Source organism: Octopus bimaculoides, chromosome 7 (assembly GCF_046866305.1).
Source record: "Octopus bimaculoides isolate indiv1 chromosome 7, ASM4686630v1, whole genome shotgun sequence".
NCBI classification, from domain to species: domain Eukaryota; kingdom Metazoa; phylum Mollusca; class Cephalopoda; order Octopoda; family Octopodidae; genus Octopus; species Octopus bimaculoides.
Window position 1 is genome coordinate 2,511,458 of NC_142934.1, and position 15,151 is coordinate 2,526,608.

Below are 15,151 nucleotides of genomic sequence, written 5' to 3' on the forward strand. Positions count from 1 at the left end.
GGATCGAATTGACGATTCAGGCAACGACGGAGGACTTGAACAGTGTGGTGAAGGAGATTGTGCTGTCGGAAAATGTGAGACTGAGAGTTACTGTGGAGGGTAGGCGGCCAGTGTGTTTCACATGTGGAGAAAGGGGCCACATGAAGGAGGAGTAGGAGTATGGTATTATGTAACGTACCCACAAAATGTTGAAACAGAAAAAAATAATCAAGTTACACTCAATAGTAAGAGTGAAGGGGCCTTCATACGTCTACGCAGAGGATATGAAGGCAATATTGATAGAAGAAGAGAACTACAGAAAATTGAAAGAGATGTGTGGAGATAACATTGACCCACCAGGGGTGGAGGTGGAATTCAAAGAGTTTCCACCAGTGGTGGATTTGAGAGATATCGAACCACTGATGAAGTTTTACTAAAGACAAAAAAAAAGTATGAAATTAAAGGGAAAAAAAAGAACAATTGTAAATAATACATATAACGGTTCAAATGGTACTGCATGGGAGTGGGGCCCATGCGTCCATTTTCATTCGTTTTATGATTTTTATCCCCACTGTAGTCTTGTCTGTACTTGTGGTGTCCCCATCTATGTTTAGGGCTTTATTCCTAATAAATAAATCGGTATTTCGTCTGTCTTTACGTTCTGAGTTCAAATTCCGCCGAGGTGGACTTTGCTTTTCATCCTTTCGGGGGTACTGGGATCAATCTAATCAACTGGCCCCCTCCCTCAAAATTTCGGGTCTTGTGCCTAGAGTAGAAAAGAATTATTATTATTATTGACAGAATCGTTAGTGCGTCGGAAAAAATGCTCATCAATATTTCTTTAAGTTCTTAGTTCAAATTTTGCTGAGCTCATCTTGTCCTTTCGGGATCGATGAAATAAGGTCAATTAAGACGATTGCAATGAAAGCAAAAAAACGCAGAAGACGGGGTCAAAAGGGGAATTTCCAAGGTTCCGACACCCCCACACACACACACCCTCCGTTTTCCGCAGAAAAAAATGCATTTCCAATAGCTTACGAGGTCACCTAAGACGATTGCACCCAAAAAAGCCACAGAAGAAAAAAATTATTTACTACCGAAATCGAGTCTGTTGTGAAACTATAAATTTACCAAAATGGTAAACAGAAAGTACCAGCTGAGCGCTGGAGTCGATGTAATTGACTAAATACATTCCCCTAAAATCGCTGGCTTTGGGACAAAATTTGAAACCATTTTTGTCTTTCTTTTTTCACTTTTGTTTCAATTTCTTGTTGAGTGTCTTCTCGACACACTACTTCTAATGAAAATAAGAAGAGTAATATATATAACAGTGACAATAAAATACTCTGAAATAAAGGAACTAGGGATAGATGAGTGGTTGGTGAGAGAGTTGTACAAGCCATGTACAGGGACGCTGTCAGTAAGGTGAGGGTGGCAACAAGTATAGTGAAGAATTCCAGGTAGAAGTAGTGCTTCACCAAGGATCAGTTCTCAGCCCCTCTTATTCACCAAAGTCCTCCAGGCAATCACAGAAGAATTCAAGACAGACTGCCTCTGGGAGCTCCTCTATGCTAATGACCTTGCTCTAATAGCTGAGTCACTACCTGAACTAGAGAAGTTTCAGGTGTGGAAGCAAGGTCTAAAATTGAAGGGCCTTAGAGTCAACATAGCAAAAACCTAAGTCTTAATAAATAGGAAGGTAGACAAATCACAAACCCCTTCAGGTAGATGGCCCTGCTCGATCTGTAGAAAGGGTGTAGGTAGAAACTCCATAAGATGTACCTGGTATAAGCTATGGACATGAGGTGCAGCAATATCAAAGGAAGGCTAACTGGAAGATAGTTTTTGTGTGTGGCAAATGTGCACAGGTGCAATAAACACTGAAAATGTGCAGAAAACAGCTTCCGTCACATGCTAGGGGGAAAAAAATAGAAGTAGTTGATAGCTTCTGTTACCTAGATGACCAAGTCTGTAATGGGGGTAGATGCTCTGAGAGCATTGCCATTAGAATAAGAATAGCCTGAGCAAAGTTCAGGGAACTCCTACCTCTGCTAGTAACAAAGAGTCTCTCGCTCAGGGTGAAAGGTAGACTGTATGACGCATGTATGCAAACAGTCATGCTACATGGCAGTGAAACATGGGCTGTGACTGTTGAGGACATGTGTAAGCTTGCAAGAAATGAAGCTAGTATGCTTCACTGGATGTGTAATTTCAGTGTGCATATACAACAGAGTGTAAGTACCCTGAGAAAAAAGTTTGACATAAGAAGCATCAAATCTGGTGTGCAAGAGAGACGATTGTGCTGGTATGGTCATGTGTTACATATGGATGAGGACAGCTGTGTGAAGTGTCACACCTTAACAGTGGAGGGAACCTGTGGAAGAGGTAGACCCAGGAAGACATGGGAAGCGGTGGTGAAATACAACCTTCAAATGTTGGGCCTCAGAGTCAATGATAAGCAGCCAAGACCCTTGGCGATATGCTGTGCTTGAGAAGACCTGGCAAGCCAAGTGAGATCGTAGCTGTGGCCAATGCTAGTATTGCATAACTGGCCCATTTAAAAGCACTCTTCAATCGTCGGGAAATATGTTGTGTTTGAGAAGACCTGTTGAACTGAATGAAATTGTAGTTGTAGCCAATGCCAGTGCAATGTAAAAAAGCACCACTTGAGCATGGCTGATACCAGTGCTGCCTGACTGGCTCCTATGCTGGAGGCACATAAAAAGCACCATCAGAGTGTAGTCAGTGCCAGTGGCACACAAAATGCACACACTACACTCTCAGAGTGGTTGGCACTAGGAAGGGCATCCAGCTGTAGAAACCTTGCCAGATCAGATTGGAGCCTGGTGCAGCCTCCTGGCATGCCAGTTCTTAGTCAAACTGTCCAACCCATGCCAGCATAGAAAGCAGACATTAAATGACGATGATGAGGAAAGTATATACGAGGGATATGAGTCTGTCAGACCCAGTTCAATCTGAGATGGGTATCTTAGTAATAATACTAACTGCAAACATATTTCAAAGGAGCCTAATTGGAAAGGATACAACTGTAAAATATCTAGTGACTGTCAATCTGTCACACAATGGTATTTTTTTCTTCTTGTTACCATTGTCAGAGTTGATGCTATACAAATCATGATGTGAGATTAAGCTGGTTGCACATACTAACTGAGCACTCCACAGACACGTGTACCCTTATGTAGTTCTCAGGGAGATTCAGTGTGGTACAGAGTGTAACAAGGCTGGCCCTTCATAATGCAGGTACAAATCCCTTTTGCTAGCTGAGGGAACTGGAGCAACATGAAATAAAGTGTCTTGCTGAAGGACATAACCAGGAATCAGACTCACAACCTTACAATTGTGAGTCGAATACAGTAACCACTAAGGCACCTTCATAGTTGTAAACGTTTAACAACAGATTTTATTAAGGGAAAGATGAGCATGAAGGCATGAATTATCAAATGCTCCCTGGTAGCAAAATTAGGATGTAAGGACCAACTCAGGTGAATTTGCTTGGCCATTAGTTACCTGGAAGTTGTGAGACTGTCAAAAAGTTTTGAAGCTTTTTTCTTGATTTGCTTGGTGAGAGCTGAGACATTTCTTACTTGAATGCCATCAGAATTCTGCAAAGCTTTTGGCACTAACCTGCTTAACTAGTGAAAATGAGCACAAATCTCAAACACATCTGAAATGATGTGTTTGACGGGTGGGGCATGATTTTCTGAAAGGTGATTGGTCAACAAATAGAACACCCACATGATACATGCATACCTCAATTGTAATTCACTCATGCAGCCATCTGGTTCGCCAGTCCTCAGTCAAATCGTCCAACCCATGCTAGCATGGAAAGCGGACGTTAAACAACGATGATGATGAGGATATATATATATATATATATATATATATATATATATATATATATATATATATATATAGTGCGTGTGTGTGTGTGTTTATTTGATAAAAAATAAATAAATAAAATGACCATCCCGAAATACAACAATATCTGTTTGAACACACGACTTCACATCAGGAATCTTGCAAAACAAATTCATAAACATTCTGTATACGTCTCTGAAATATTTATTTGCTTCCCCTATTCTCCACTTACTCAAACTCTGCATGATTTCACATTCCATTGTCCATAATTCTTTATTTCATTCTTCCTTCTGCTTGTGATTCCAAATGAACAATTTAACCAAATATTATTTTGTAACAACTACATGCTATATTTTAGCAATCAGTTATAGATATTCTCAGCTAATGTACAAAATTTAAGATCTTTCTGTTAACTCCTATGCTTCTCCAATAGCCACATTTATTTATTTATATTTTTTATAGGAAAGTCCTAAACAAAGTGAGCATTCACTTAGAATAAAAGACTTTGAAGGAGAAATTGAAATGAATGGAATGAACCTAGTTTATATTTGAAAGAGTTAAGGTCCTAAGAAGGGGGAAAATAATGAGATGGAAGAGAGTCCTAAAGTCTGGCAGTTTGAGGAAAAAATCTATGCCTGGAAAAAGATTTCCTTATTCACGGAAGCACAACAGCATTTGGTTGAAGATGCTGTGAGTTTGAAATCAGCAAAAGAGGGCGCAAAGTGATCTGGAATTAAAGAGAAAATCAATCAGAGCTGTGACAATAACATATGTTGATGTGACAAGAGTTGCAAAGTTGAAGAGTGGAAGCAATAACAATTCTACCAGATGACCATGTTAAAGAGGTACATTCAACCATTCTTTTACAGACTGTGTATATAAGTACCAGAGATGATTCACCTACCCAAATATGACAACAGTATTCCATACAAGGACAAATTCTGGACTTGTAAAGATACAAAATGGCCTCGGATGTGAGCTAGTCCTTTGACCAATACAGTGACCCAATTTTATGGGAAGCAGACCAACCAACTGATTGTAAGAACCCCAAGAAAGTTCAGGTGAGAAAGTAAAACCAAGCAGACTCGAAGAAGACCTTTCCCCAACTGGTTTGATTGTCTCATCATGTGATACCTCACACCTGTAATTCATGTAAATGAGAGAAAGATAGGGGTCATGTTTCCTACTGAAAGACAAGTTTGGTCTTGCCAAGGTTGAAAGCTACTAGCCATTTCTCACCCCACTTTTTAATAGCCTGCAGATCCACCCCCAAGACTAGTACCAAATTCCAGCCGTGTCAAGTGAAAGCGATTTCCAAAAAAGCCAAAATAATGTCATCATCAGTGTAAACATTGATGGATTGAAGAACATTGGCAGAATGGATCATTCATCTAAAAAGAGTAATGGAATTGGATCTATAGAGCTTTGGGACAAAAAAACGCCAGCATTGATGATGGCATGCTCAGAAGTAATGTTGTCCAGAGTGACACACAACAACCAGAAAGAAATGTAGTGACAACATCAAAGACCTTTCCACTTATGCCAAAGGTAGAGAGTTTATGGAGAAGACCAGCATGAAACGCTTTGTCTATATCAAATGCTACTTGATACATCCATAAATCAGTGAATTTGAAATTTTGAAAAAATTGCAATGTCTGTGTGTGTGTGTGTGTGTGTGTGTGTGTGTGTGTGTGCTCACCGTTTCCGTTTACACACATCAGATTCAAATAGAATCGTAATTTACACACTCTGAAAGGTGTCTGTAACAAATTTCACCCACGGAAGAATCTTTTTCACAACAAATTGTATTATAAACGAAATCTACCTCATCTGAAGCTGATTTCTAGAAAATTTCCTGAAAAAATATCTATTTTCAAGAACATAGGGAAACAAAATTAAGGGTTGGTACACTTGGGGAGACGCCCATGTTCCGATCACTGCAGGGCAAGGGCTTCAGTATGTTCACTCGACCGAAGGTCTGACGTGGGGGCTGTGAATTTGAGCTCGACATTCATACTGTGCTAATGAGCCTTCTCTCTGACGTTGGCTTGGCAGAGGTGTGCAATCTTTATACTCCTATACAGGAGTAGTTAAGTCGATTACATCGACGACATCCCCCCCCCCAGTGCTCAACTGGTACTTATATACACACTCTGTGAAAGAATGGTTGAATGTACCTCTTTAGCATGGTCATCTGGTAGAATTGTTATTACGTCAGGCAAAATACATAGCGGAAGTACTTCCGGCTCTTTATGTTTTGAGTTCAAATTCTGTCCATTTTAACTGTACTTTTCGTCCTTCCGAGGGTGATAAAAAAAAAGTACCGTTTAAGCACTGGAATCCATGTAACGGACTACACCCTAGATCCTTAACGTTGCTGGCTTTGCTGTCAGAATTCGAAACAATTATTTGACTGATACTAATCCGTTGCGGGTGACGACCTCAATTGTGTGCATCGGTGAAACGTTTAAACATGGCGGCGGAGGAAGATGTTATGGGCTTTTATAGTTATTACGATCCAATGCCGACAAAAAACAGTTTCGCCCATATTTTCAGCAATGCGAATTTCGCTAACAACGGAACTCGTGATGCTTCGTCCCAAGACAAAGATTTATTGAAACAGGCATTAATAAGGCTTGGATTTCTGGCAGATAATATCACTGAATACACTGATATGTCAACCAGTGAAATATCAAAGTTTGATGAAGTGTTTCAGGATCGTGACGTGGATTGCTTTGTTTGTGCATTTCTAAGTTATATGCACCCAGGAAATTATATCCGAACATACGACAGTGTTATATCGTTAAATGAAATACTTAGAAAAGTGCCATCTTTAAAAGGTAAACCCAAATTAATTTTTGTAGTAACAACTCCTTGTTCGAAGGACGAAAATGCTATCGAAAAATGCGATGCTGACCGCTTTGGATTTGAAGAAGAGCATACAATTCCACGCACTGCAGATATGCTCATCGTTTGTGCGTCTGACAATAATAGCACAAGAAGCTCATATTTTATGCAATTTTTAAAGCAAGTTCTGGAAGAATATGGTAACACGTATGATATTATGACAATTTTGGCAGCTGTTTCTAACTGTATTAAAGAGGAAACCAGAGGCCGTGAACAAATACCCTATATTATGTCAACGTTAACGAAGCAACTGAAATTTGAACGTAATTAGAATTAAATGAAGTTTATTTTATAGAAGGTGGCGGAAGTAAAGAATACATACACCACCGGTTTTCGGCGTAACCCCTACAACTAACCCTAAACACCTGGTGTACGTATTCTTTACCTTCGCCATAGAGGGTCTGCTAAGATGGAATATGTTTTTCATTTTAATTACTGAGACTTACGGTGACAAAATTCTGATGCTCCACCTTTCACACACACACATGCGTAGCACCAAGATAAAACGTAGTTTGACTTTTGAAACCTAAAACGTAATTTTTTTAATGTATTTTACATGTATGATACATAAAATAGAAAAACCGCATAAAAAATACAAATCCAAAACTTTAATTGTTAAACGGATAAATCTAGTATTTTTCATTTGTTTTAATTGTTAAAATGACGAAAGCTTTATTCAATCTTTTAAATAATCTGTACTAAACAATTCTACTCAATTTTGGTCCTTAGGGAAATCGAGTTATTTGCTGACCGAATAGATTCTTTGATTTAATCAAAACTTATGAAAATATTCATTCTTAATAAAGTCCTACAGATTATGTTAATTGATGTTATATTTTGTCTACGAAAAACAACTTCTTTCGGACATTCGATTCATTAAGGGGGTGGGAGAGTTTTAATTGATTGTCGTGTTTGGATTTGATTGTCTCTTCACAGCAAATATTGCTTTGATTTTCGCTGGTCTCATTACGGAGACATAACCCGACCCCTCTATCGCTGTGTATATCGAAATTTCTGGAAGTTAAAGGGAAACAGAGTTTGTGTGAGATTTGGCTGTTATTTCTAGCATGTGGATAGCTTGCTTGAAGGTTGTAGAATCGGGAAGGGAGAGATGTTTTTTTTTTTTTTAAATTGAAATTTTACAAACAATTTTTGTTCAGAATTATATAATCTCCGTATTTTCTACGTAATTCAACCCCACCCCCCAAAAATTCTGAAAAATGAAGAAATGGGTGGTGGGTGAAGTTGCGATTTTTGCCAATTTTTTTTTCAGAATCGAAATCAAACCCGAAAACGTGTTTCCGTTAAAAAATTTTTTTTTTAAATTAGAAAATAAAGTAGAAGGGGCGGGTTAGGTCTCCGCCATGTGTGCCCTATCTCCGATTGTTTGCTGGTAATTCACAAAAAGGGACCAAAATCCTAAAATGATTACTACTCACACATCTGAGTCTTAAACTGATTTTGAACTTTGGAAATACATGAAATATTCGATACATATCTTTCAAAACGAAGGAAATGGATTTATTGAAATTTGCCTTTGTGTAAATGACGTGAGCTGAGAGAAACTGCTGATTACCAGGAAGTACAGTTTGGCTTATGTGATAAAGTCAATATGTCTTTCAAGACTGGCTCTTCGAAAATGCCTATAAACAAATTAACCGCGGAAGATATAAAGAAATATTTCGATAATTATGTTATGACACAAAAAAAGAGAAGAGTAGCCTACATTTTCAAGGATGGACCGTTCCAAAAAGAAGTAGAAAACATTCGAAATGCCTTAGGAGTACTTGGATTTAATGAAACAGATATCAAAGTACACACATTCGAAGAAATGTGTGAGGTCTCTAAAGAGTTTAATATCAAAGATATTGATTGCATTTTGTGTGTAATTATGAAAAGTGATGAAACGAAGCCTGAATGTGCGGATGTGGCAGAGGTTCACGATTTGCTTTCTTATCTGAAGGCCGATAGATGTTCATCTTTAATCGGAGTACCTAAATTGATTTTTGTGGAAGCATCGCGAGGAAGTAAGATTGATATAAATGTTGATGACCAGCAGAAAGTTAATGCAAACGAGGAACTAGTTTCAAAATATCGACTTGAGGAAGATACGCTGCTTTACTTTTCATCGTGTCCTGATTATTCGTCTTTTAAAAATGAAGATGAAGGGTCGTGGTTTTTTAACATCCTAAGTAAAATTCTGATAAAATATGGCACCACATACGAAATGATGATACTTTTAACAGCTGTTTCTAAGCATGTTGCTGCGAAGAAATTTGAAAGCGATAAGGCGCCTGATTTCAAAGAATGCAAACAAATGCCTTGCATTATGTCGACGTTAACTAAAAAACTCAAGTTTGAGCCTCCAGCTAATCAAATGTAGTTTATTATACATAGAACAGGCTCCTTAAAAGAGAGTAAAGTACTTTTTCATCTTGACAAATTCTATGCTTTTCCCTTTCACACACAAGCATGCAACATTAAGAAGGCGTAAACGTAAATTTTTACATATTTTACTGAAAACTTAAATTGCTAAAAAGATAAATATATTTTCCATTTATTTTTTTTATATGTAATTGTTAAAATGATTATAAGCTTTGTTCGATTCATTAAATATGCTATATTTTTAAATATATATATATATTGATGCATTTGGTGATGGCCATATATATTTTCCGCTACAAACGTGCATTAAATAAACAGAATCATAGAATTGAATGCTTTTTGTTATTCTTCTTCTTCACCGTACTTTACCATCTTAATACCTCTAAACAATCTTTATTTAAGGCCTGAGTCCTTTTCTTTATTCTCGTGCATGATTTGGCAGTTATTTACAGGAATTTCTCGAATACCGTCGAAAATTAGTTTTTATGTCAGATGGTGACCTATAAAACAATATTTACAAAAATTGGGATGAATATAATGCAATTTGGTTTTCGGAAGATTTCTTTGAATATAAATCTGAGAGAAGTGTGTTATATCATTTATTTACACTTCTGATGTTTGACCAAGATATCAAATTGATCGAAACATACAACGTATATAAAACACCCGAAGTAACTATAAACGTGTGTCGTCCACCTCATTCGAATTTGTTTCCTCGTAATTTTCATAAAAATGGATATTTTTAAATGGTGAAAATTGCAATTATACTGAACTTTAATGCAAAAAAAAAAAAAAGTGCTCGGCGGGTACTAATTCTTACATAACTTCAAATTTCATTTTGCAACATAAGTGTGTCACAGTGACCATCCGCCATTTTTTCTCTCTCTTTTCGTAAACTAACGAATCTGAAAGATTTTTGCAGAAAATTTTATTTAAAAATATCCGTTTTTCTGACACTTATGAGAAAACAAATTCGGTACTACTAAAGCAGCGCGGACCCGAACGCGCAGTCGCGCGTCCGCGCTAGCTAGTCGTGAGTGGTCGATCCTAACCCTAACCCTATCCCTAACCCTGTCCCTAACCCTGTCCCTAACCCTAACCCTGTCCCTAACCCCAACCCTGTCCCCTATCCCTAACCCTGTCCCTAACCCCAACCCTGTCCCCTCACCCTGTCCCTAACCCTAACCCTATCCCTAACCCTATCCCTAACCCGCGTGTGCAAATGAATACGTGTTTAGGGTTAGGGTTAGGATCGACCACTCACGACTGCGCGTTCGGGACCGCGCTGCTTTAGTAGTACGCGAATTTGTCATTCATTAATTTCTGAAAAATTTTGCGTAAATGCTACAGGTTTAATCATTTTCAGTCAATCATCAAACCGCGCGTTCGTCACAGTAACGAGGAGGAGGGGGTACCTGTATGCAATAACATTAAACTCGCTACTGTAAACGGGGGAAAACATTTAAAACATTGGCGAGCAAATTAAATATGTAAAAGCTACGAGCAAACCAACAGGAGTTGCTAAAAATAAGTAAAAACTTTGCTTAAAGTAGGCTTTTATTAGTTTAAAAAATTCAAGAACGAAAGTTTGTCATACACTCTAGGAGTTAATAAATTCAATTATCTTTCTCATATCATCTCCACATAAATTCAAAGATTAGAGTCAACCATGGAACGGCGTTTGTTTCCACACTTCAAACATGCCCAGACACTCAATTTGGAGATTTTACATTTTGTGGGCATGCACAGCATCTTTGGTTACTATGGAGACCGTTCTTCGCTATCAGCTAACAGAACTTCTCGTTGATGTGTAAAATACTCGCTTCTGATTGGCTAAAATACCAAAATTTTGCAAATTTTAAAGGCTAATAAGCTTTTAGTTATGAATTTATAGGGAAACTGAATTTCATTTTCATAATTAGTGTAGAAAAGTTAATCCGTTACCAACTTTGAATGCATTTGGAACAAAATTGTAGACAGTGACGATAAGCACTGGGTCTGCCTTGAAGAATTTCAGTCGAATGAATTGACCCCAGGACGTTTTTTCTTTAAGATTGGTACTTATTTCGTCGATCCCTTTTGCCGGTGCCCTAAGTTATAGGACCAGACGTATCAAGTTGTCAAGCAGTGGTGTGGGAGCAACACAAAAGGCGTGTATATGACGGGGTTCTTTCAGTTTCTATCTACCAAATTCACTCAGGGCTTTGATCAGTCTGAGGCTACAGCAGAAGGCAGTGAGACTGAACCATGTGGTTGGGAGGCAAGCTTCTTTATTTCTTTTAGAATTGCCAGAAAGGGACACTACAACACATGTGGGGACATATAACAATTAAAAATATAAAAATAAAATATGATATAACGAATAACAAATTAAAATATGATATCTGAAAATGATATTACGAAGAGTGTGCTACTCACCCCACACTGAGTAACACCACTCGCCACCTCTGGGTCCGAACTGCTTTTTCTCCTTCAGTCCAATCCTTTTTCCCCTTTCTCCATCATTTAGTGACACCATTCTCTCCGCCATGCATTCGTAACCTTTTTCACCGGGAGGGAGGGTCTTCTAAATTTTGTGTTGTCTGTTCTTTCTTTTTTCTTGTGGGGAAAGGGGGTGGGTTTGGTGTCTATGGGGGGGGGGGTCTGAGTGGTCTTGGGTGGGATGGAGTTGGACTGGGGTACCACATCATCTTCAGTGTCTTTTCTTATTTTCTTCTTTCTCCTTCTGCTCTCTGTTACTTTCCATTCTTCCTCTCTTTTCTCTTCCATCTTCAGCCATAATCTTCTGTAGAGGACAGTATGCTCTAATGTGGTCCTTTTGGCCATATTTAAAACAACGTGGTACTCTGCCCTCTACCCGCACCCTCAGCACGATTTCCCCCAACGTCATCGTCTCTGCCAAGTTCTCCCGTTGACCCTCCTCCACCTGAATAATTAGTTCAAGTGTCCTTCCTTTCCACCCTCCTCCTTCTGTTTCTGTGGCTTGGAGGACAGCCACCTTCTCCTCGCTTCCACCAAGGACAGCTGCCGCTACCCGAGCCACTTCTATATCCAGTGGAATTACTTCTACCCTCACCTTGGAAGTCTTTCTTCCAAGGTATGTGGGCAGAAGCACTACCTCCTCTGTTTTCACCGCCACACTCGCCAGCCTCCTCTACTGTCCTAAATTGGACGACCATTGTCCCATATCTTCTTCCTTTGGTTATGTACGTTCCCTCAGCGTCTTTTCCACTTCTGCCTTTTTTCCTTTCAACGAGTACACCTTATAGGTAATCGTTTTCTTCTCCATCCTTCCCATAATTCCTTTGGCGAGCGACAACTTCATGACGCTTCCCACCTTCTGAGCCATCTTCTCGTACTCCATACAACTACTCCTGTGACCAGGTACAAATAATCTGACGTAATTTTAATAACTTTTTTTTATCTCTGAGCATTTTGAACAAGACATCTATAAACATATATCCAAAGATTCTAAGAATCTTCAATCTCTTTATATTCAAATATATGTCTATACCTACCCGCTCAAGGAGAAACCACTTCTAGTCGCCTTTGATGGGTAGTCTCAACATCACATTTTTCAATTGCGGTTCAAGCCAGAGATTTAGAGGTAAACCACACTCAACAATCATAGTACATACGTACCTGTTATATTATGTCAGTTGACGAAAACTGTTTGTGTAACAGGGAATCGAAACCAGTAAGCAATACAAACCACTCAAATATTGCTGCTGTCATAAAAACATCAGCCACTGAAAAAGCAACCCGTTTATCCAACTTAATGTGGATGCCTTGTTAGAACATGGAATACTGCGTTATTAGACTTGAGAGATCCTCTCTTATAGGCGCTTGGTGAACCTATCTGAGAAGTTCCCTCATGGCTAATAACGCAATATTCGGTGTTTTCTAACAAGGCATTCGCATTATGTTGGACATAAACAGGGCCGGTTCAAAGTACCGGCAGCTCGGGCAATTACCAGAGGCGCCAAGGAGGGCGTAACAAAGAAATTTCCACGACCGTCAGCGGGGTACCAGCAACCCTAGGGCTGACCCTGGATATACAGATTACCTTTCGGTACTAATACTGCTTCCGTCGCCAATAATTAACGACCCATTCAATTTACTGGTAGAAGAAAAAAAATTCACCTTTGGTGAATTTTTGTTCTGACAAGAACAACTGTCGTATATTAGCCAGAAGCTTACAGACAGAATGGAGAAGCAAAGATCAGTGTCTGTGGCAGTGAAGAGGAGAATGAACGACGGGAGTAGCGGCACAACTAAATCTCTTAACTTCTAGAATCAATTAAACTGTTCCAGTGGATTCTATTGTTGCTGTGTCAGAGACACAGCAACTCACCTCCTTATTGTTGTGTGAGTTACCTGTTCTGTCGTTCGTAGTAGAGACATTCCATATTTTGTTAATAATAAAGAAATACATTTTTTTTTAACAGAATTGCTGTTTATTCGATCGTCATAAACTCGAGACCTAATCATTGCGCGCACAGAAACTTAACATTTTATCATATGTATGTGCATAATACATATGTGTATGTATGTGCGTGTAATATACATTCAATTACAAGTATTGTGAAAATAAGGGGAGGTTACTCTTTATTCCTATGTTTCTGAAATCCTTGCTATTATTAGGTTGGTGCATAATTATTGCGGCTTTTTTTTTTTCAATAAATTTTATTCAGCAAAAACAATAATAACCTTTATAACCAAAAACATCTTTAAATGATTATTTCGGAGCATGTTCACCATCTATTTCAATTTCTACTTGGCGTTTTGTTTAAATTTTTTGTTGCATAAAATTTATTGAAAAAAATCGCAGTAATTATGCACCAACCTAATAGAAATACCTGAATTACCATTAATGACTGGAGTTTTACTAAACGTTGTGATAATTACATTTTGGTTTGTATGTGTGAATATTCGGTTTTTCCAATTGGAAGCATGATGAAGATTGCTAATGAAAGCATGGGAATCAAATAAAAATGCCAAAATAACAGGAAAATAAAATTTCATTTGTCACTTCCCAAATATCATAGGTTTACTCTTTTTACTCTTTTACTTGTTTCAATCATTTGACTGCGGCCATGCTGGAGCACCGCCTATAGTCGAGCAAATCGACCCCAGGACTTATTCTTTGTAAGCCTAGTACTTATTCTATCGGTCATTTTTGCCGAACCGCTAATTTACGGGGACCTAAACACACCAGCATCGGTTGTCAAGCGATGTTGTGGGGACAAACACACATACACATATATATACATATATATATACGACGGGCTTCTTTCAGTTTCCGCCTACCAAATCTACTCACAAGGCTTTGGTTGGCCTGAGACTATAGTAGAAGACACTTGCCCAAGGTGCCACGCAGTGGGACTGAACCCAGAACTATGTGGTTGGTAAGCAAGCTGTAGTAGTCAATGATTTACTTGTTTCTTGACATTGTTATTTTCTATAATAAATACTCTTCCTCATTTCATAAATGTACGAGTGTAAGTATAAAAAACTACTAAAATATATGCTTCTTTAAACCTGGGTCCATGATCTTACAAACAGGTTATATACACTTTCAAAGAAGTTTTCAAGGGATCGCTGGTTTAGTTGATGCAAAAGTTGCATATCTACAACATAATTGACATATCCCTTGCAAAAGCTACAAATGTATATCATAAACATGACTAACTTTCATGGCAAAAGTTCCCAATGAACAATACTTTTGGTAGAGAAATGAGGAGCCCCCCCCCCCCTACACGCCTTGGCCTTCTGAATTTTCAAGCAATTTCAAAATATTTGGGGATTTTTTTTTGTTCTCCTTAAATCAAGAAATTCATACCATGTAAAAAGTAAACAGGTGTGAGTTGAAGACATGCTACCTGTCTGTGAGTTGATTACAAAAGGTAACAGTGGAATATATGTTGTAGAATAATCAATAGTGGAATAGGGTTTATACAGATACGTATAGCATATTAAATATATATGGATGACACATAGC

General features: G+C 38.4%; 3 protein-coding genes across 3 annotated transcripts in view; all 3 read left to right on the top strand.

Moving 5' to 3' along the window:
- LOC106872241 (BRISC and BRCA1-A complex member 1) overlaps nucleotides 1-15,151 on the top strand; it is a 32,464-nt gene that overhangs the window by 887 nt on the left and 16,426 nt on the right. The window lies entirely within an intron of this gene.
- On the top strand, nucleotides 6,113-9,483 carry LOC106872243 (caspase-8). The gene has a single exon (XM_014919155.3). It carries the CDS (start codon nucleotides 6,332-6,334, stop codon nucleotides 7,034-7,036), a length of 705 nt encoding a protein of 234 aa, XP_014774641.2. The 5' UTR covers nucleotides 6,113-6,331; the 3' UTR covers nucleotides 7,037-9,483.
- LOC149134526 (caspase-7-like) lies at nucleotides 8,378-9,148 on the top strand. The gene has a single exon (XM_089354570.1). It carries the CDS (start codon nucleotides 8,378-8,380, stop codon nucleotides 9,146-9,148), a length of 771 nt encoding a protein of 256 aa, XP_089210696.1.

Excerpts from the sequence above, each read along its gene's own strand:
- LOC149134526 (XM_089354570.1), top strand. The coding sequence starts at position 8,378 with ATGTCTTTCAAGACTGGCTCTTCGAAAATGCCTATAAACAAATTAACC.
- LOC106872243 (XM_014919155.3), top strand. The coding sequence starts at position 6,332 with ATGGCGGCGGAGGAAGATGTTATGGGCTTTTATAGTTATTACGATCCA.